This window comes from Volvox carteri, assembly GCF_000143455.1.
Source record: "Volvox carteri f. nagariensis unplaced genomic scaffold VOLCAscaffold_23, whole genome shotgun sequence".
In the NCBI taxonomy this organism is placed as follows: Eukaryota; Viridiplantae; Chlorophyta; class Chlorophyceae; order Chlamydomonadales; family Volvocaceae; genus Volvox; species Volvox carteri.
In genome coordinates this window covers 1,537,081-1,559,843 of record NW_003307566.1, presented here as the reverse complement: position 1 = coordinate 1,559,843, position 22,763 = coordinate 1,537,081, and the positions used below count along the sequence as shown (strand labels likewise).

At 57.9% G+C, this 22,763-nt stretch overlaps 2 protein-coding genes across 2 annotated transcripts; one reads left to right on the top strand and one right to left on the bottom strand.

The window, feature by feature from the left end:
* Positions 1-916: 916 nt before the first annotated feature.
* Positions 917-17,900, bottom strand: VOLCADRAFT_91994 (uncharacterized protein; the record flags this gene model as incomplete). The annotated part of the gene is made up of 27 exons (XM_002951331.1): positions 917-1,030; positions 1,362-1,497; positions 1,692-1,804; positions 3,891-3,937; positions 4,201-4,365; positions 4,530-4,564; positions 4,699-4,805; positions 4,985-5,047; positions 7,232-7,330; positions 7,524-7,605; positions 8,124-8,263; positions 9,019-9,564; positions 9,688-9,803; positions 10,233-10,396; positions 11,551-11,683; positions 12,114-12,261; positions 12,418-12,508; positions 12,713-12,981; positions 13,437-13,507; positions 13,826-13,975; positions 14,339-14,445; positions 14,532-14,570; positions 15,023-15,072; positions 15,955-16,077; positions 16,422-16,466; positions 16,641-16,860; positions 16,975-17,900. The coding sequence occupies 27 exons, from the start codon at positions 17,898-17,900 to the stop codon at positions 917-919; spliced, it is 4,299 nt and encodes a 1,432-aa protein (XP_002951377.1).
* Positions 17,901-18,306: 406 nt separating this feature from the next.
* syp5 (Qc-SNARE, Syn8/Syntaxin8-family) lies at positions 18,307-20,133 on the top strand (the record flags this gene model as incomplete). Its single annotated transcript, XM_002951419.1, has 5 exons — positions 18,307-18,348; positions 18,403-18,560; positions 18,839-18,943; positions 19,180-19,351; positions 19,906-20,133. 5 exons carry the CDS (start codon positions 18,307-18,309, stop codon positions 20,131-20,133), a joined length of 705 nt encoding a protein of 234 aa, XP_002951465.1.
* Between the last annotated feature and the right edge of the window lie 2,630 nt (positions 20,134-22,763).

The window sequence follows — 22,763 nt, the reverse complement described above, 5'->3', positions numbered from 1 at the left end:
ACATTGCGATAGTATGCGCGTTGCAGTTGTTTCAAAAAGCGTTGCAGCACCGGCACTGCAAAACGATACATTTGTAACCTGCGCTGTGAGAATTCAGCACCGTTCATCCGTTGTTGGAAGCCACATAATCCGGGTGCCAAAATCATATTGATGGGGTGTTACACTGTGCGCGGCTCGTCCCGAGAAAGGACGAGCACCGGGGCCCCTGACCGGGCCGAAACACAGCGCAGGGGCGGGCACGCGGCTCCACCTCCGTCTGTTCCTCCGCGCGCGCCTCATTCGCTCACTCGCGCCAGCCGGGGCGCTTCCCAGCCCTGACTAGGCAACACAGCGGCGCAGAAGACTGTGAAGACTGTGAACCGAACTAAGCGAGAGTCGCGTGTTGTCTGGCCACCTGGTCCGTGGGTCGCAGCATGGATCGCAGTAAAAGGAGACAGCTATCGTAATTCTTGTACTCATCTATTAACTGTAATCAACAATCTTTTACACAGATTTCATGTCCACGTCGCGCAAAGTGGTTTTTCAGGTGATAATTCAGTTGGCAGCTTGCTACCTGTCATGTTATGAAGCATAGCTAGAAAATCACAAGCTTTCACTCTAAGGCACAAATGATCCAGCAGGTGGACGAACCGGAAGCTGACGCAAACAGGACTGCGCAAAAGTTGAGCTTGGAGTGGGCTCGCCACACGTCAGACATATGACAAACTATTCATTGCAATCCTGTTAAAAACCAGACCAAGCCGTGATTTGGAAGCAGGGAGTGCTTCCATCAAACAACTTAAGCGTTTCCTCTGCAAGCTTGCAACTGTACGGTGATAGCTTCTTTCGTAATCGCGTAGTATACCCATTTGGGTAGGAATAACCTGCTTTGTCGCTTTTCAAAGCCAAGCTAAGGCGTACTTACACAGTCTTTGCCTTAGCAGCCGCGACCGTGGGCAACCGCAGCCTTAACAGTTGGAACGCGACGAGCATGGTCTGCCCGTGTCGATTTGTACTTGTGGGCATAAGCGCTGTGTTGGCAGTAATTGCTCTGACGGTATGCCATAGAGAACCACAGGACGTAAGGCGCGAGGTGCGTGCTTTCGTATAATGCACCTGCTCTCAGAGCTTCTCAGGTTGCAACCTTTGGTCGTCTTTTTGTCTGTAGGTAAAGAGTACATGGACCTGGCGCGACGGTTTGGCTTTCCTCCGAGACGCTTTCAGTAAGCGATATGTCGGGCACGATTCTTGGGATGAGAGACCATAGACCTCACAGTCTTATCGTGCACAGAAAACTGTTGCTTGGACCCGATTGCCTCTCGTTTCGCGGCATAGGATGCTAAACTGTGCTCTTGTGCACGTACGAAGCTAGGGCCTCTCACCTTGTTGTCCCGAACCTCTGTCGCCACTTCCCTTGCCTGCGCTTGCATGCAGCGGGACGGTACATCTACACTGAAATAACCAAGTACAGAACTCAGCTCAGCAAACGAGCATAAGCTGTCCGGGTGGAGCTGGCACCTGCACACGACCGAGGGAGGCTCGGCAGACCGCGGCATCTGCATGCGCCACAGCACGGCGGCTATTGCAGCCTCTTAAATTCAGTTAGGGAATGCATCATCGCAGGATGGCACGCCTATCCAGGCAAAAGCACTGATTGAAAGGATAGTAAAGTATATGTTAGTATCGGTTATCTGGACGACACGACACCGCACCGCAAAGGCTGTATTGTGTACCCTTCTTGCGCGTGAATGGGGGGACCTGGCGAAGGATGCTCTGAGGTGACACCCTGCATGAGGCCCATCTTGGGAAGTGGAAAGCGTTGGGCCTGCACACAGAAAGCCCCAGCCTGCCGCTGGCTTTCTTCTGGCCAAAGAGGCCTCATCTCATCGTTTGCTGTACATAGACCGGACCCTAGTGCGCGGACAAACAGGCATAGATCCGCAAACTCCCACGCATAAATCTACACACCCACACGCCGTCATGGAGTAGGCGGCCTTTCACGGCCGTCAAGGAGTAGGCGGGTGAGGAATGACGTGGTTGTGTCGTGTCAGATATAAAGCGGCTTAACTATTTGCATCATGGAGTGTTGGAGACTTCGGAGTGAGTAAGGGTGCATTTCCAGTGCGGATTAAGGCCAGGGATTAGCGCACGGAAGTCCTTGGTACGAGCTTACCACATAGTTTTGTTCCATAAGGGAACCAAAGGTTGAAAAGGCGAGGTAAGTTTGCCAACAACTTAGCCGTTTGAGCAAGTATCGATGGAGGACAGAGGGTTAATCCCTGGCCTTAATCCGCACTGGAAATACACCCTAAAGGTAGCAGTGCTGCCCCATGAATTGTTGCGCCGTATTGGTTTCAGTTTGAGTTGTAGGTGTGTTTGTGGTTGTGGTTTTACGAGTGATTATTCTCTTAAGGAATTGCGCAGCGCACATCGCAGATTAACCCTAGGGCAGCAGAGGACTTTGCTGCCCTCCTTTGACACCTGCGCAAACGGCAAGTTGTTGGCAAACCTCCCAGCTATGCAGCGAATGCACCACCTGGTGCTCGCCCTAAATATAAGAGATTTATAACTGTGGTTGCTTGTTTTGAGCGTGAGAGCATTTCGAATGGCCGTATGCATGTCGGCGGTACGCTCATAAACAAAGGACCATTCAATAGGAGGACTGTTACACCTACATTAATGATTCGTGCAGAAATAGTAGGAAGTACGTTGGAATGATCGGTGGAGGCTGAGGATTATGGCATGCCCTGCTTGTACTGCAAGTTCACTGCGAACTTACACAGTTGCCGTTTCGTATCAATACATGCGAGAGAGGAGGGAGTTCTGGTGACGGCAACTGACTGCTGATTTTGGATGACCGTTGATTTCCTTTTGACATGTTGGCACTCGTAGCTTGCCTGGTTACTCGTTTCTCTCTCTGCAAGCCAAAAAGCTTGCAGGTAATATTCCTGGCATAGTTACATGGAAGGGCCTTTCCCGGTCTAAACCAGCTCTCAGATGGTCTGATGGGGGCTGCCACGGGTGATCTGTACGGCTGCCCGGTAGCTCGAATGCACTCACACGCAGTGAACATGCATGCATCTCCGTACGTATGTATAATTATGTCCGCATGTCGTGATTATGACTCTGCAAGTATTAGGTGTGCCTGAGGGAAAAAGCACAAGTGGGCTGCGGCGTTGCTTTTGGCGATGCAAAAAAACAAAAGTCGCCGTACCTCCTCTCCCTCCTCTGAAAAGCATCAGCATGCAGGCAGCAGGCCTCCCTCGTTGAGACCCCTGAGCCCTGAGCCCTGAGGAACCTGCCGACAGAAACTGAAAGACGTAACATCGGACTGACAGAGCCACGGAATGCTCTCCGGATAGGCGTCCTGGCGTCCTTTTTCCCGCCGGGTAGTGCTGCGCGGCTCTGCCAGAGACTAACTACCAAAGGGCTGACCCCCGACACCACCAAAGGGACTCATCTACGGAGGGACTCATCTACATGCTCTCGCCTAGCTGGTTGCACCTCTGGGACCAACAGCTCTGGCCATAACGGTTATGACGATGCCGATCTGTGCTACCTGTTTCGACGATGGCGGCGATGACTGCAACACACACCAAAATACCGTGACGTGCTCTCGTAGCAGCCGCCGCCACCACCGCCTCCGCTGCTTCAAAACTACCTTGCACCTCGTCGCTTTAACCAGCGATTTTTCTTTCTCCACCATCCCTTTCGTACGTTTCTGCAATTGTTTTCCCTTTAAGCCTCTTCAGTGTACACAGCCCACAAGACGGTACCTACCGACAACAACGATGCTGCCCGCACCTGCTACTAGCTTCTAGGAATTTGTCGGCCCCACCTCCTCGTCTCTGCGTGCCTAAAACCTTTCCGTGGCTGCCAAGCCGCTACCGACCACAACCTGTTGTCCTGACCTCACGGGTCAGCACCTCCGCGCTCAGCACCGCGCCTGAACTTCTTCCTGACAGCACGGAGTCGGCACACACGTGTTTCCACGCACACAACTACACATCACAGACGCATGTAGGGTTCCACACCCATCTGGATGTGTTGACCTACCGTAACACAGGCACACACATCCCTTCCCACCCCTCTCCACATTGCCCTGGGGTTCCCCCGCCACCCCCCCCACGACATCACACAGACAGACAGACAGACAGACAGACAGGCAGAGACGCCAACCAGCAGGCCACACGTCCAGCAAGCCCCTCTGCCGGCCCGCACCCGGGGGATCCAAACTTGCAGGAGCGGGTGGAGCACGTGGGTGGCCGTACGAGCACATGACTGCGCTGACAGCTCCTGGCCGCAACCAGGGCGCGGAGCAGAGCCAGGGCACTTGTGGAGGGCGCTCATTGCGCTCATCATCCTCGGCCTTCCGGTCGCGCACACCTGGGGAGGTGGAGGAGGAGGTGGAGGAGGAGGTAACGCAATACCAAAGACGGGCAACAACAGGCACCACGGGAAATGAAGGGGTTGGATCGACGGAATGGGGTGAGGTGAGGTGGAGTCCCCGGGTGGCGGGCGGCGGCGGTGATGGCGATGGTGGTGGTGACCTTGAGAGGCAAGGTATATAACCATTAGCCGAAGACTGAGTTGGACGGGAGGCGAGGAGGAAAGGGGAAAGCGGAGGCGACAAGGCAGAGGGGACACACAAGTAGGCGGGAGAACAGGAAGCTGTCACGACACCCGACGCGGCGGGCCCTCACGCAGCAGCCCACCCACCTAGCGCACAGCACCACTCCGGAGGGGTAGCGGTAGAAGACCTGGGTGGTCAGCGGCCGCTGACATCCGGGACACAGACTCTCGTCAGTCAGCACCACACGGCTAGCCTGCGGGCGGGTCAGGAAAAAAAAAACCGGAAACGGAGAGGCGGATAGGTAGGTTAGGTAGGTAGGTAGGGTAGGTAGATAAATAGCGAGCGCGCGAGAGAGCGAGAGACGTTGCGGCCTCTGTTCTGTTCTGTTGTGTTTTATTCTGGCCCCCCCCCTCCCCCCCTTCTCCCCCCCACCTGTAAATGGGCCACCTCCGCTCTCAGTGCCAGGTTCTGGGCCCTGTGGAGGGCCCGAAGAATCTGAACATACAGACAGACATACGGACATAAATCACAGGCATAAACACAGGCATAAACACACATTGCATGCATAGACGTACATATATACACATAAAGAGAGGGGAGGAGATTTAACATCATCGAGACAATCTCACTGGGGGCGACGATGTTTCCACAGTGGTGGTGATGGTGGTGGTGGTGGTGGTGGTGGTGACGGTGCTCGCGGGTTGGGTGGGGTGACGGATGTACTTCTTGGGGTAATGGAGCTTCCCAAATCCGGTGGTTGGCGGGCGGGGGGTTATGCCGGGGCGGCCAGGGGCTGGCGGACTAATGTTGCGATAAGAACCCCCTCATACACACACATAGTCATTGCCAGAAGGGGTGGTATTGGAGTTCAAGGATTGATTGGTGAGTGGTTGGAAGCATGCACGGCTAGATGTCCAGCCAGACGTGTACCCGTCACAAACAGCAAGCAACCAGGAATTCGCATGGCGAAGTATAAGCATTGGATGGGTCTGGCGGCGGAGCAAGTGGGCAGGAGGAGATGCTCCCGCATATCACAATGTTTATTCCGCGTTCAGCGAATCGCAAGCTTATGCAGTTCAGGCTTTGCTGTTGGGCACTGGCGGCTAACAGAGCGCGCAAGGGACGGTGTTATATACCTAGGGAGGAGCGGGTATGCCCCTGCTAAGGCACTGATAGCCACATCGAGGATGAGAAACACATTTTGCTGGACTGTCAGGTGTACGCCAAATTCAGATCTGGTATGGATTTCCCACGCTCCGAGCATATGAAGGACGCTATGAAGTGGGAACCTGAAGTGGGAACCTGTCTGGCAAGGATGCTGGAACGTATATGGTCCCACCACAACCCTACATCGCTCCCTTTGGTCGTTTTAGTCTCCTTTATCACTTGCTTTGCCTGAAGTGCTAGGATGGTGCTTACAGGCGAACTGGCAGCCCTTGAGCAGCCCTCGGCTCGTATTAGGGCGGTTTGCAGGTACGGGGTACGCACCCCCACGACCACGTAAAACACACACCAGCACACACAGCACCTTCCTTTACCGAGAGCTACTTCATCGCCGCCGCCGCCGCTTTACTTTTTCCTGCTCCCTCCGACATCTTCTTCCCTCTCCTCTACTTACTTCTCTCCCACCAAAGTTCGGACCGCGGCGTGCCGCAGAGGTATATGTCCTACATGTTGCATTTGCAGTTGTTGGCCTCGCATGCCCCCGCACATCTTCCGAACAACAACACCTTTTACTAACTCCCGCTGGTGCTGCGCCGCCGACATCTTTTGTCCTTTTGTCCCTTCGTTCATATCCGGTCATTCAACCTTGAACTGCTCTTTCACGCGGGATGGGTTCGTCGTGCTGCTCCCTCGGGGGGGTGAGGTGGGGTGGGGTGGGGGCACTTACCCTGTGCCTGTCGTCGTCATCTCACCGCATGCGCTGTGGCAGCAGAACTACCCTCTGCTCTGTCCTCCAGATTACTCAGGACAGGAACATTTAGGTCTTTAGGTTGTACCTACCTAATTGGGACTCGTCTAGGTGCCGTCGTTGTCTGTGTAGTCAGTTCTAGCCGCCCACCACCACCACCACCACCCAGTCGCCCTTCGCCGCTACAACACCTCCGCGCTTAGTCCTACGAGCCCTAGACATCACTCTTCTCATGAAGAATCTACTTGATAACTCCCACAAGCGCTACGTCTACAGTTTCGTTGGAACACATTCCACCTCACGTCGCTGGTGACTATTCGGAGCTGTCGCGTCGGTGTGTATATGTAAAGTTATTCTTCTCCAATGAACAACCACCATAATCGCCATCTCCCCCCCATCGCGGCCCCGGCGATGTCGTCATACAACACATATATGCACTTACTAATACACACACAATCACACATACACACACACACACACTCAACACACACACGCATGCAGAGGCCCCTCTAGCGCCCCTCTCCCCTCCGCGGGAGAGAGCTCTTACGCGGTCTTTCCGCTGGGGCTGGGCAGCAGCCCCTGGCGAGTGCCAGGCCCGGTCGGATACTTAAAACGTTCAAAACACACACACGCACACACACACACACGCACGCACGTGTGAAATTGTTCCGCTTTGGGTCCTGACAAGCGCAGTGATCCCTTCCCACGCACATACAGACCTACATGCATACCCACATACCCACCTACATGCCCACCCCCTGCCCCACCTGGCCCTGCCGCTTACGATGCTGCACAGACCCCACCATACGACTCAGAGTCCCCTGGGCCAGGTGGAGCGGCATGTCGTCATTCAGCGCCTCCAGAACCTGAAGCGACATAGCGGGTGGGGAGGGGGGCGCGTTGTTTATATGTACATACATACATATATGAATTTATACATACAGGGATATATACAAATATACATATAATACAAACATATGTACATACATACACTCCATGTATACTTCACCCCTCTACCTCCTACCCGCCCACCCACTCCCCACCCACCCACTCCCCTACCTGCAAAGGTGCCAGTGCCGCCCCCTCCGCAGCCAGCACTCGGCAGGCGGCCCCGTAGTCCGGTTCACGCCCCCCTCCGGGCCTGTGTGTGTTATGTAGGGGGGGGGCCCGGACACCATGTGTGTGCGTGTGTGCGTGTGTATGTGTGTGTGCGGTCCTCGTCCGTCCGTATGTCGATCTGTGCAACGGTCTGTAGCAACCCTGCAAAGAGAAGGTTACTATCCGAGGCAGACCGCAATACGTCATACACACCAAATTCTCCCCCCCCCTTCGCGATGGAGAACCGCCCCTCCTCCTTTCCCCTCCTACCCCGCCTGAGGCCCTTGGGAGCTGGACGAAGCTAAGGGCTACACCGCCCCTCCTTCCTTCCCCCGATGGCCCCCATTGGCAGCAGCTTCACTCCTTCGTGGTTCGTCTCTCCCCCCTGGCCCGTCGTCATCCCGGCATCCACCGCAGTTGTCTCTTTTCAACTTGGTCATATTTATTCCCTATACACACACAACACACAACACACAATACAAAACACAAAACACACGACACACGATACACACATACATATGCGCCCCTTCGCGGCCCCCCCCCCTTCTTTCCACCACCCACCTGAGCAGCAAGTCCAGCAGCGCCAACCAGCCCTCCTGGCCACACCGCGACCGGCAGTAGCAAATGGCGCCGTCCACATCCGCGAGCTGTAGCGCCAACACCGCCAGCGCCGCGGGGTGGTCGCCCTGGCGGCAGTGCAGCTGCACGCGCTCGCGCAGCAGGAGATCGGACAGGCAGCCGCCGCCGCCGCCGCCGCCGGCTGCAGCTGTGGTGGTTGTGGTAGCGGTGGTAGTGGCAGTAGCGGAGGCGGCGGCGCCGTTGGCGATGGCCTGTACGACAGCGACAGAAGCCGGAGATGCATGCTGATGGAGTAGTGTTGCGGGAGTTCGTTGTGGTGAGGGTGAAGGTGTAAGGATGAGGGTGCGGGTGCAGGCGCGGGCGGGAAGGTACGGGGTACGACAAACCACTGACGACGATTGAAGCAGGTACCCGAGATAGGGGAAAAGCGGGAAAGGGGGACTACACACGCAACGCCACTGAAATTACTACAGAATCCAGATCCAAAGAAAGCGCCGTACGAGTCCAAGCCAAAGGTGGATACGGAGGACTTGAGAGGTAACGGTTGGGCACATAGCACATACATTGGCCAGCTGGCTTCATTGCTAGGTACGTTTCACGACAACTGCACAGTGACGAGTTCCTTGCTGCGCTGTGACATGGGGGAGGGGGGGGAAAGACGAACCACGAACGAGTGAAGCTGCTGCCACGGACATGGGGGGGGGGGAGGGTTTAGACGGGGAGGGTTGGGAAACCAAAGCCAGGCCGCGTGTAACACATGATAAGGCCCCCGGGGGGGGTGGGGGTGTTTCAGAGGCCGCAAGTGCATGTGGAGCCTCCTTCAAACATCAAACCTCGGCCGTACGGCCTAGGGGCCCACCCTGCCACCGCTCCTCACCTGCAGCACGATCGCCGCGTCGTACAGCTTCGAGCAGTACAAATGGTGTTGCAGTACAGCTCTCAAACCCATCAACGTCCCCATGCCGGCGCCGTCGCCGCTTCGGGAGAGCGCCCGCAGCAGCGACAGGCTATCCCCCAGTCCGCCGGCGGCGGCGGCGGCGGCGGCGGTAGGAAAGCTGATCCCGTCCACGCCGCCAGGGGCAGCACCACCACCGCCAGCACCGGCGGCGGTGGCGGCATCCAGATCCAGGTACTGCTCTAGATCTGGATTCAAACCCGCCGCAAGCCTGGCTGCCCGAATCGCCAATAGCAGCTGTCGGGTCACCGCCGCCGCCGGCAACAGCCCCAACGTGCCCAGCCAGGACAGCTCCGCCGTACTGACGGACGAAGCGGCCGTAGCTGCAGCAGCGGCGGCGCCTGTACCGCCCCCGCCGCCGCCGCCGCCAGAAGCGAAACAGACGGCTACGCCGCCGCTGCCGTACGGCACAATGGCAGCGCCTCCGCCTCCGCCGCCTCCGCCGCCGCGGTCAGCTCCCGCTAATACCTGCCGAGATGACGTCACGTGGTGATGTTGCTGTGAGCGTGGATGCGCTTGCGTAGCGGTTCCTTGCGCACACAGCGCACCGGCCTGTCCGGACTGTAGTACGACACTCAGCCGACGTCCCACCGCGGCGGTCGACAGCGGCGGCGGCGAGCAGGCGTGTGCCGCCGCTGCCGCGGCGGCGGCGGCAACGCCGTCGTGGCCGCCGGACGGATGACGCGGCACCGCCGCCATCACCCCCGCTGCCGGCAGCGGCGGCGGCAGCGGCGGCGGCAGCTCAGCTGGCGGCTCCTCTTCCAAAGGCAACGACCTCAAATCTTCAGGCACCGCTGACGCGGATGAAAAGGCGCTGGATGTCTGCGGCGGCGGCGCCGCCGCTCTGTTGCTGTCGTTCTGCTGCTGCTGCGTCGACGCCGTTACTTCCCCATGCTGCTCCTGCTGCTGCTGCTGTTCCCGACGCGGCGGCTGTAGCTGCGGCTGCTGGGGCCAAGAGTGCAGAAGGCCGATGCATTCCACAAGCTCCAAAGCGAGCTCCGTATGAAGAGCCGGATCTAAGTGCCAGGTGATAGGCGCAGCCTCCGCCGCCGCCGGCCCCACCACCGCCTCCTCCGCCGCCGCCTCCTGTGGCGGCGGTCCTAGAAACCCTTCTTCCCCGGCCTGACCATCCTCACTTGCGGTCGCGGGCGGCAGTTCCGTCCGAAAAGATGACGATGGCGCGGCGGCGGCCGCGGCGGCGGCGGCGCTGCCGTACACGAGGTGGTGCATGTACTGCCATCGCACGCCGTCGTACCTTCCCTGGAGCAGCGACATGACGTCCGCGACCGGTAGCGGCCTGCTGCGAAGGACGTGAAGGGCCTGCGGCGGAGAGCGAGTGAGTCGGAGCGAGTGAGTGGGTGAATGAGTGAGCAAGTGAGTGAGTCGGAGTGAGTGAGCGCGCGAGTGAGTGAGTCGGAATGGGTGAGTCGGAGTGGGTGAGTGAGTCGGAGTGAGTGTGTTGTGTCGACATCTACGTGGGCCCATCCGGAGTGAATCCCCTTGTCGGATACATACATACATACGGGTGCGGGATTATGGCCCCGGTGCATACACCCTCAGCCAAAGAACCATATCCCTGCTTGGGCACACAAATGTGTACATGTATGTATGTATGTATGTATGTATGTATGTATGTATGTATGTATGTATGTATGTATGTATGTATGTATGTATGTATATGATGTGTGAAACAGGGGGGTGTATCTTCGCCCGTGGCAGCTACCCTGCGAAACCCTGCCTTCCCCGGTATTTCGGGGCACCCTCATCCAGTCACCCTAGTCAACTTCTCAGTGGATCGCTCAGGTTCCGCACCCACCACCAGCATCCAACGGAATCTGCCGGGTCGACAGCGGCGCAACTCCATTCCTGGTCGGCTCGCAGGTTAACTTTATCCCAGGTCACCACCGTCCATCAACTAGGGGCGCAATGCCTTCCACCATCGGAAGGACTTTTGACCCTAAGGGGTATCGATCCCGGGATCTCCCGGGGGCAATGGTCGCGCCTTACCAGTGGTGCCAAACCCTATGTATGTATGTATGTATGTATGTATGTATGTATGTATGTATGTATGTATGTATGTATGTATGTATGTATGTATGTATGTATGTATGTATGTATGTATGCGTATTTGCGATGTGTTTGCGATGTATGTGCGATGCATGTGTGTGTATGTATGTCAGGAGGGAGGTCATGCGCCGTCGAAACGGACGTGTTAGTAGCACTCGGCGCCTGTGGGCGGCCCCTCCACATCACCCCACAAGGCAATGCACCACCCCACAAGCCGCACCCATCCCGGGGCGGACTGCAGCAGCCAGGGTAACTTGGACAAACACAGTAGCGGCGGCGTCCGGAACGGAAGGGCCATAAGCGCCGCCGCTGCCGCTGCCGCCACCCTTGCCGCCGCCGCTGCCCAGGCTCCGTCGGCTCCGCCACTGCCGCCAGTGGCGGCGCTACCTAAGGCACGGTCGGAAGGTGGCGAAGACGCCGACGCGAGTGACGACGCGCTTGCCGTTACCGCCGCTGATGCGACTGTCGCTGCCGCCGCCGCCGCCGCCGCCGCCACCGCACCACTGGCGCTTGGCGACTCCTGCCGCCATAGGATCCACAACGGAAGAGTGACGCATGGCGGCAGCTCGTCCATGTACGGCATCCGTATGGCAAACACGTAATATGGTGCCGTACATGGACCCGCAGTGCTGCCGTTGGTCTACATACCCACGCCTCCTTCCCCTCCCCCTCCCTCACTTCCCTTCTCTTCCTCGTCCCGTAACATCATCGGCTTTGTGGCTGTCCAGCCACATGACCGCCCAGCCACACACACACACACACAGCCAGACAGCCAGCCAGACAGACAGACAGATTGAGCGTCAAAGAGAGAGAGAGAAGTCTCGCACGCTCATCTCAAACATGCCAAGAGTCTCTTCGACTCTCTTTCCATTTTTACGCAACTACTACCACTTTGAGAAAGGGGGCGAAGGTATCAGGAAACTAAAGACAAACCCCCTCCACACGCACACCGGGACGTGTGGTCCTCTGCCCGCTACGGGGGGGAAGTACAGGCTGCAAGTTCTTACAGTAAGAACTGAAGGAAAAGCAACTGCTGGCATCCAAAGTTGCCAGTGGGTACGCTGACACCGCCACTACCACCACCACGAGCACCAGGACCTGCAGAGCCACCACCATCACCATATCACCATATCACCATGTCACCTCCTCACCATATTACCACCACCATCACCATCACCACCACCATCACCATCACCATATCACCATATCACAACCCCCAGCCCCACCACCATCACGCCCCCTCCACCTCCTCACCGCTATCCCGCCGAGGGCCAGACTCTCCCACAGCTCCAGGGACTGGGGTATCTGTCCCCGCCCGGCTCGGAGAACCGCCAGCGCGTGAAACCTGACCACAGGAGTCCCGGGGGCAGCAGTAGCGGCAGCAGCCGCAGTAGTAGCAGTAGCAGACAACGATAACAACAGCGTGCATGCATGCATGCATGCATGCCTGTCTGTCTGTCCCTGTCTGTCTGTCTGTCTGTCTGTCTGTATGTATGTATGTATGTATGTACGTACGTACGTGTCAGAGAGGCAACCTGGAAGAACGCACCTGCCCGCCCCTTCAAGGGCCGCCACCAGTGCCGTATCACGGGGCGATACACATGCCTGCGGACCCCTCGCCGCCGCCATCACCGCCGCCGCCCCCAAGCCGCCACCGGTAACGCCTGCTTCCCCTTCAACCCCGCCTCCTTCGCCGCCGCCGCCGCTGCGCGCTTCTAGAAAGGCCTCCAGTACGGCAGTTTCCCCGGCATCCACCAGCAGATGCACCAGCAGCGTGTCGATGCCCTCCAGACAAACCACTCCGGGCCGCCCTCGGTTCTGAGGAGGACCCGGATGTGGTGTGTGTGTGTGAGGGGGGCAGCACACCACATCAGGTGGTGGTGGTGGGGCAGCACGTGTGGCCATAACCGCCGCCCAGTGATGGCAGTTGAAGTGACACATTAGGGGCGAGGTACGGCAGGCAATGGGTACGGACGTGGGCACATTCTTTATGCCTTCGCTTGGATTCCTGTTAAGGATACTTTCATTCGCACAGATGCGGGTTTTAGTGGGAGGCTCTGCTTCGCTTTCTTTTTGCGTGTGTGTGTTTTGTGTGCATGTGTATGTGTGTTTTACAATATATGTATGTATGTATGTGTGCGTGCGTGGACGAGGGGGGAGAAACAAGTCTCGCGGGGGCTATACAAGTGGGCCGTCAGTGTCAACGCAGGTTTGAAGCAACTAACCAACCGACCTACTAACTACCTAACTACCCAAATAACAAACTGACTCACTCGCAGCAGGTACGACACGATGTGACGTTTGGCATCTGCTGCCAGCGCCGCCACCTCCCCTCCGCCTTCACCTCCGCCACCGCCACCGCTGAGGCCGGCGCCGAAACCCGCCGCCGATACCGCCGGCGACAAGGTTCCGTCACCGGTTGCTACTACTGTTGTTGCTACTGCTCCAGTTGCCGCAACTCCTGTAACTACGCTCTGCTGCTGCTGTTGTTGTTGTTGTTGATGTTGATGATGATGATGTTGATGTTGATCATGATGATGATGATGTTGATGATGATGTTGGTTGCGAGGGGGGTACTGGGGGTGATGCTGATGGGGATGTTGGTGGTTGGGATGGGGGAGGGGCTGGCGGTAGCCATGTACGCTAGCGTCCGGTGACGTACCGCGCGGCAGTAGCAGCTGTGACGCCGCCGCCGTCGCGGCGCCAGCACCCGCGCTGCTGCGCAGCGACGCTGGCGGTGACGGCGACGGTCGCGGGCTGCTGGTGGTGGAGTTTCGGAGCTCCAGAAAGTCGTCGCAGATGCGGTCCAAACCTGCGTGAGAGCACGAACCAGCAACGTCGTCACCGGCAACGTCATCAACGGCAACGTTATCAAGAAAACAAGCCCAGCAGCAGCAACATCCGTAGCAGCAGCAGCAGCAGCAGCAGCAGCACCGGCAGTGCTGTGGGATGTACGACCTGTGCAGGAGGCGTATGCTCATACACACCGCTCCAAATCCCGCCCTCTTCACTACGTCATCCCGAGGTCGCCGCACTTCAAGAACGCCTCTTGGTCAGTTCTACGTCTGGTACACTCTTGCCCTGGCAGCAGCTTCACTCGCTCGTGGTTCGTCTTTCCCCCCCTCTCTCACCTAACACACACACACACACACACGCACACACTCACTCTGCTCACCAGCCCCCCGTAGATCCGAAACCCAATACCACCTCCCCCCCCCACTACCTCCCACCCCCCACCACCCCCACCCACTCTGTAGGGAGCCATGCAGGCCCCAGTAGCTCCTGTACGGCACCGCGGGCAGCCACCGGCGGCACCACCGGGGGAACAGCGGCAGCAGCTGCGCGGGCTGGAAGGTGCCCGGACCCACCTCCTCCAAAGCGCAAAGGGCGTCCTCGCAACGTAGCTCCTGCCGGGGGGGGGGCCCGTGGACGTTGAAGGAGGGGGAGGAGGAGGGAAAGACGAACCACACGCGATTGAAGCTGCTGCCAGGGCAAGATAGTAGCAACCGAAAGGACTGACCGAAAGGCGTCCGTGGCGACTGTGACGACTGTAACCTCGGGATGACGACTGTAACCTCGGGATGAAGAATTGACGTAGATGTAGGAAGTCCTACCTACCTAAGCCGCCAGAAATATTATAGCCAAACCGTAAACTAGTAGGTGTAGAAAAAAGTAGTGAAGGCGGCGAGAAAAATAGAGCTGACATAAAAGTGGCGTAAAGTTGCTGGCCAGGAGAGAAAGCTGCATTGCTGATACTGAAAGGCTGCCGGTATGCAAGTGCTCCTCCCAACCCCCCCAAAAAAACTAGAACGCGCGACTGACCCGACCGACCCAAACTAAACTATTCCGGCTAGCCTACCGACGCCAACGCGAAATACCAAAGAAGCTCGAACCACCTTTTGGACTCACCTGGCCAGGCAGCAGGAGCAGCGGGCAAAGGCACATGCAAGGCAGCGAGGTGGGAAGAGTTGTGAGCAGCGAAAGAAAAATACAAAAACGCATGCAAATGCTGCTGAAAAGGATTATTAAACTAGCTGACCGGGAAATCTGGAAACGAGAAAACCTAAAGAACCTATATGAAAACGGATGAAAACGCAGGAACTAAAAAACAATAGCAAAGGCGGCGCAGGACGACACAGAAGGTGTCGTACGAAATGACCTAATGACGCAATGGACGGGATGACGCATTGGACGGGATGCCGCATTGGACGGCGTGTACGCCGGCAGAATGCAAAGAAAGTAGAAAAAGGGAGGAGGAGGGGTACTCCTCCGAGTCGTGTCTCAAATGATGAAAGAAGGAAATGAGCAACTGGATTCCCCTTTTTGGCGATGTGTGTGTGTGTGTGTGTGTGGAGAGAACTTCCCGGCGATGACGCTGAAATGCCCGGGTGTGGATTTGGTTGAGTGGTTGAGCGGTGGAGCGCTTTGATGGTTAACTGTTCATGTTGAGATGCCGGATTTACAAAGGCCGGCCCTCTTTCAGCCCCTTTTTTCTCTTACCGTCCCTGAATCAAAGCCTTCCTGTACTCCAAAAACGTCCGACCGCCAGATAGGTAGGTAGGCAGGTAGTAACCAGACCCCCCAAGCCCTTACAGAGTGAAACAAAACCCCCGATCTCCCCCCTCCATCCAAAACACACAAATGCCCCAGGGGGCCCGGGCCCTCACGCCCGGCTTCCGCCGGAGCGGAGGCTCGTTTTCTTCCCGTTCCCCCCTCTTTTCCCCCCCCCCTTTTCCTTGCCTCTCCACCCCCCTAGCCCCCTCCGCTGCATCCACCTGCCCGCCTACCCACCTGCAGCAGTAGCAGCCCCGCCTGCGCCAGCGCCGTGTCCGCCCAGCCCTCCCTGGCTTGTCGGCAGCTGCGGATGAGCGCCAGCGCGGCGTCAAAGCGCTTTCTCTTTAGCAGCTCGCGAGCCTTGGCGGGCGGTGTACGGGGCCGGGTGCGGGTTGGAGCGGGTTGGGGTAGGGGTTGGGCGCGGTGCGGGGCGGGGCGGTGCGGCAGGTGGGTAGGGTGGTGTGGTGTGGTGGGGTGGTGTGGTGTGGTGGGGTGGTGTGGTGTGGTGGGGTGGTGTGTAGTGTGGTGGGGTGGTGTGTAGTGGGGTGGGGTGGGGTGGGGTGTAGAGTGCTGGGGGTTGAAAGCAGAAGCAGTACATGAATGTACGATGGTGGTGTAGGTCGTGCATGTGGTGTCTGAAAAGAGACAGGAAAAAAATTATAGGGAGGAGTGAAGACAAGTGAAATCGCAACAGCGCTGCGCACCGCAAACGACCTCGCTGCCGCGCCGGCGCCGGCGCCGTCACAGCGCTGTAGCAGCAGCAGCAACAGCAGACGCGGCACGCGGCCGCGGCCGCCTAACCCACTGGCTGACTGCTTAGGGGCCCTACCTAGGTTACCAGGTTCACTGACCCAATAAGGGTTCTCTGATCCAATAGGTACCCCCTCCCCCCCCTTTCATCGGCGCGCTGTCCACAAGCCCACCTGCAGATCTGGCGCCACAGGCTGTAGCAACATGACGACGCCGGAGGTGGCTACAGCCACGCCGCCACCGCCGCCGGCGTCCTCCGCCACGGGGATGCGCTTCGCAGCCGTGACCCAAGGGTCATCGTGGGCCCAAAAAATGCGCTGTACGAGTCGTGAGCTCGTTCTGTCGTACACGAGCACGCCCTCTGCGTCCGAAATCGCGATGAAGTAGTTACCGCTGGAGCAGAGGGCCAGAGGTGGCTCGGAAACCGATATGGGCTCGGATCCGACTACCGCCGCGCCGCTTCCGTCCGTGATAAAGATTAGAGAGTCTTGGAAGAGGAGCGCGCACCTGGCGGCGGCGGCGGCGGCGGCCGCCGCCGCTGGCTTGGTGGTGACGGCGCGGCCGCTAGCGACGGCGCCGTCGGCTGCCCCCCCCCGGCCGCCAGGCCACGGCGCAGAGGCCATACGCGGCTGACAGCAACCGTGCTCGGCGATTCGGAGCAGGCGGCCACCCGGCTGTAGCAGGTTGTACGATGTGGCATGCTGTACGAAGAGCCCGGAGCCAACCCAGGTCAGATCCTGCACCGCATCCTGTAGCGGAATCTGGGCCAGGAGATGGGCTGGCGGTTGATTTGCGGCAATGCCGACGGATGGAGCGATGGAGTAGACCAGCAGCTTGGCGACTGTAGCGATACTTTTGACTGCTACAGCCAGGCGCACCGGCCGCGGCGGGGGTATCGACGCGGCGGCCGGTACCGCTGGCCCTGTTGCCTTAGAGCCAGAGATTGTTGCTGTCGCACCGCTATCAGTATTTCTGGTATCGGAGTCGTCTGTTGGCATCCAGCGGGCCGCCGCCGCTGCGGCAGCGGGTGCCGGGTCCGCGGCAATGGCTACGGCCGTACGGACGCCTTGCAGGGCAAACACGTTCCACGTATCATATGCTGCGACAAACGCCGTGCCGTCCTCGCAGAGAATTGCGAGGCGGGATGCGGTTGGGAGGCAGGCCAGCGATAGCACGGGCTGCTTGGAGACGCGCTTCTCGGCCACCAGGCGTGTCGTGGCATGCAGGCCTGTGCCAGACGGGCCTGCGTCCAGCGCATACGAATGTTTTACGACAATTTCATGCTCCTCCACGTGTCCACTGGCGAGGCCGATGAATACGCGACCGGCTGCTGTGTCGAGTGAAATTGCCGTGATGCGTCGGGCTGCATCTGACGTGCGGTGCCGAAGAAGTGTGGCAAAAGTAAAAGCCGTGCGGAAGGTTTCGTCCTGCATGATCCTACGAAAACCTTAGTTCTCCAGGCCGGCTGGGTTCGCTCCTTTGCCTAACCCGTGGCACCAATTTAAGAGTGGCATGGCTATGGAAGGGTTTAATCATCACCGATTGGGGTAATTACAGCGTACAAATTAACTCTCATTAGTATTGTGTTCATTGAGAAGCTTAATGATATACGGAAGCCCAAGGGCCGAGCCAATACCTCTGTCCCTGGGAATATGCAAAGCAAGAAATTCGCAGTCGAATGATTAGCATATAACCTGTGCAAAAATGCCTTCAGGTTGGTGTCTTCCTCACAAACCACTCCAACTGTTGGCCCCGAGTGCTTGAAATTAACGGACTTGGCTGTGCCCATCTTACAGGGTTTCGGCTAGACATAGACGGCTGGACAAAAGAGTTTGAAGAATGCAAGAATTTAGCGCAGGCACGTGTTGGATTGAAAACCGTGTGGGTCACGGAGTCGCAGCTTGAGCGCGCTGGCTTGCGCTTTGCCACGTGCAGGAGACGCTGCAATTAATCCAAGAGCGAAACTTGCGATATCCAAACGGTGGCCCAGAGGCGTCACGCCTGTCAGCAGCCGCGCGGAAGAAGCTGGGCACGCTGGGCGTGCAGCTGGACCGGCTTTTAAGATGGCTGGACACTTCAGACGCCGAAGCTCTGTAAGCGCTATGCTTGGTTCCCTCGGAAGTTTCAGTTATAGGGGTCTAGGTCCTTTTGCAGTGCGGGAGGCCACCGGTCCTAAATGCATGAGGACGATATATACTTCAATTTTTTTGGTTTCCGCCGCGGCATCGTGCTGGCCAGCTTGAAGCAGAGTGATGCTAAAAGCCTTCCCCCATCCTCCCCGTTTAGAGATGTTGAAATCTTGGGCCTCCCGCGCATGGGAGATTCCAAGCAATCCCTTTGGCCCCCCTTCCCCCTCTCCCCCGCCCTGCAGCTCTGAGCCGGAGAAGAACCGGCGGCGGGACCTGCTGTACGACCTGCGAAACCGGAGAGAACAGATGCAGCTGGCGATAAAGCGGAGCCAAGGGCAATCAGACAGGTGGCTGGGCAGGATGACGGATGTGCTTGCCCCCCCCTCCCTCCCTCCCTCCCTCCCTTCACCCGTTCCCCCCGCCTTCCCTCCCTCCTCCCTCCTCGCCTCCCTCCTATGGCCATCAGCCGATCACCCTTCCTAGCGTGCGCGCCTCTGTGTCTCTTCCCCCCTACCCGGCCGCATGCATCTTCCTCCTCATGCACATCTCCAGCCTGAACTCCTGCGGTGCATCCTACGCGCAGGGATGCGCTGTTCGGGGGGCCCAGCGCCAGTGGCGGGCCAGCCGCTCCCCCCCGGGAGACGGAGTCCACAGCAGGCCTAGACAACCGCGGGCTGCTGGGGCTGCAGCAGCAGGTCATGCGGCAACAGGACGAGGAGCTGGAGGCCATGGAGAAGGTCGTCCACAACACCAAGGTTGGTGTGGGCGGAAAGGGACGGGCGAGCGCGGGGCGGGCCGGGTTGAGACGGGTGGCTGTTCGGAGAGGAGGACCGGATTTCCCGGGTACGGGTGGATGGCTATCGGGATCCCGAGGATGGATATGGCGGGGACGGTGAGCCGAAGTTAAGATGCTGAAACGGAGCTGTCACAAACGGACAACGGATTGCGGAGCCCCACTGATAACCCCCCCACACACACACACGCACACACACACACACACACACACACACACACGCACGCACATACACACACATATGGAGGGTGCACCGCCCGCGCAGTCACCCTCACCCATCCATACTTCTACATAACCCCCCGCATACCCCATACTTGCTTGCGTATATTTGTACGTATGTATTTTGATAAATTCCTATCTATCTATTTATCTATCTATCTATCTATCTATGTATCTCCGATATCACAGCGTGCCCACGTGTCCTTCCCCAACCCACCCCAACCCCGACTCTACCCCACCTCCATGACCCCCAACATCCCCCCTCCTTCCCCCCTCCTCCCCGCACATACACACCAGCACATCGCACTGGCGATTGGTGAGGAGGTAGACCTACAGACGCGGCTGCTAGACGACCTCGCGGATGACGTGGACGTGACACACAACCGCCTGCGAGCAGCTACGGCGCGCGTCAGGCATGTGCTCAAGTCCTCTAGCAACTGGCGCTTGGGCATGTGCGCCTTCCTACTCGTCATCACGCTGGTCGCGGTCATCCTCCTCACCGTCAAGCTGAGCAAGTTCTTTTGAGGGTTTGAGGGACCTGCGGGGGGCGAGGCCACCTCGCGAACACAGTTTGGACTGTGCATGGCAGAGGGGCCTGTTTATTCCTTCTAAGGAATATATTATTAGAAGATAAACGCTGGAGGGGGCCCCGAATCGCACAGGGAGCTAGGCCTTGGTTGTTGACGTAGAGCGAGAGCCTAACCCGAACGTGGGTAGAGAGAAACTGAGCGGCATGGAGCTGGTGGGAGCTAGGGGAGAGGGGCGGTAGGTAGAGGAATTCCTTGTATGTATGTGCGCAGTATGTCTTTAAAGGGGATTTATAGATTCGGTACTGCGTGTGTGTTTGTGTGTGTGTGTATGTGCGTGTGTGTGTGTGTTCGCAGCGGCGCTTTGTTAGGGGCCTGTGGAATGGGGAACTTGTTGTTGCGGTGTTGGCTTTCGCCTGGAATACAGGTGTAATTGGTGCAGGTGCGCTGGTGGCAGAGCTGGTGCAGGTGGTCCTTGCAGCTACTGCACCACCGTGTAGTCTCAAGGGAGAGCAGGCTCTGCCTTTGTTAGTGTTGTTTGCTGGGCTGGGGGTGGAAAGCTGCTCCGGATTTTAAAACTTTGGAGGAAGCGGGGAGCGTTGAGGAGATATGCGTGGTGTATTGCACGCTGGTCTCGTTGGTTTGGTGCTTGGTTCCACGGCCGTCACCAGCCCTGTTGTTCATTGCGGCTAGGCGGGTGCGGGTGCGGCTAGGCGGGTGTGGCCGCGATGTGTGTTGCGGAAGCGGAGGAGGTGCAGGTAAGAAGGGCGGCGGGCGGACACGCAGACGCTTGGAACCACAGCCAGCGTTTAAAACCCAGCGGTGTGTGTCTGCGTGTGTGTCTGTATGTGTGTGCGGAGGGGGGCTGGTAGAGGCAAGCAAAGCCACCAGAAACAATGAGCACACCTGCTCTTGTTGGAAGAGCTTATCGCAGCCTCGCTGTGTCGTTAGCATGCGACGCGTGTGTTGTATCCCCACCTCAAACACAAACACACACAACGCACTAGGACGTTGCGATTGTGCGCTTTTTGAACTAGGATGGCCGTGGAAGAGCAGAAAACGTGGGCTCCTTGACATGCAAGGCTAGAGCAGGCCTGGGTAACACGCTGTCACCATGCATTAGCGGTCCATTCTATACCAAAAAGGAAAGCTTTCTGTTCATCTGTTCTGCCCCAGGAGGATCCCGAGGATAAAGTTGCTTGTTTGCGTGGGCTGCTGCTCAGCAGGCTGCAGCATTGCCCTCATTGAAGTTGATGAGGGAGACGTGCCTGGCGCTGGAGGTGTCACCGCTAAGAGGCCGCTATTCATCTGTGCGGCTCCTTCCGTGTGTTGGCGGAAATTGCGCACACCGGGGCTTTGTTTGCGCGGGGGGGGGGAGGGGAAAGGAATACACACACGCACCCTTGTCCCCGGTATCGTTCGGTGCTTTTTGCTGTCCTCCTGGCAGTGGCAGCGGCGGCGGGTGCTGGTCTTTCCAGGTAAAGGGCGTGTGGCCCTTGGGTTACTTACGGTTTTCCAGTCAGGGTCGGTTAGGTTTTCCAAGCCTGTTATGGACAATTCCATCCGGTACATGCGAATCTGCTAGCGGAGGCTAGTTATGCAGACGAAATGTCCAAACCCGGCTCCTCGCCAGCGGCGCCCAACCTGAGCTCGTGTCCTTCCCCAGGCAGCCTCGGGTACCCACAACCCAACCTCTCGAGTGCGACAGCGGTAGCGGCAGCGCCCAACTCCCTGCCAGCTGCCTCGCGGCTGCACAAGTTGTCCCAGGTGGTCACCACACCCTTCCCTGGACGTCCAAACATCCGCCACCTGATCGCCACACCCACCCAAGCCAGTATTTGATCCGTTAATACTGCTAGCCTAATAATGACGTCCTCCCCGGACACACACACAGACACACGCGGTTCCTTTTGTAAAGTCACTCTTTACCGCCATCTTCGTCATTGCCCGGCCCCGCGGCCCAGCTCATAAGACTACGTGCAGACATGAAGACCTGCATATGGTTCCACAAGCCGAGATTCCGTCTCCCACTATCATCGTGTACGCAGCAGTTCCGAACCTGTTGAGTTGTCATGCAACTAACATTCTAGGAGACATTTTTTGTGGATGCCAAAGCGATTTGGTCCTTCCAATCGCCAAGGGCATCGATGGGGTGTGGGGAGGGTTAAAGAAGTGGTGAAGACGATTTGGTGTCCTTGTATCTCAACCCCATCGTTTTCAGACACAGCTTGGTGGGAAGGCGGCGGCCCCGTGTGTATTTGGCCGCACTTCTTCACATCGAGGCAGCACTAGTACGCCGATGTACTTGTAGGCATGAGTTTGTCATGGCGCATAGGGGAGCCATATCGGCAAACTCCCCCTGGTGGCATCCGTGCTAGTCCGGTCTTAGTCGTAGCCGAGCTTGCCGAGGTGTTGTGCGTGCCGGTGCGGGACACCTGTTCTTCCATTCCAGGCCTGTGTCCATTACAGCGACAGGCGATGTGCCTTTGACTCGGTTTCTTCGCCGTACGGTATAGGTATAGTATAGGTATCGTAGCCCGCTGTAATCACAACAACAAGCATAAAATGCAGGGAAACTCTCATCCGGTGGTCGAAGCAGCAGCAGCAGCAGCCTCCATCACCGCTAGG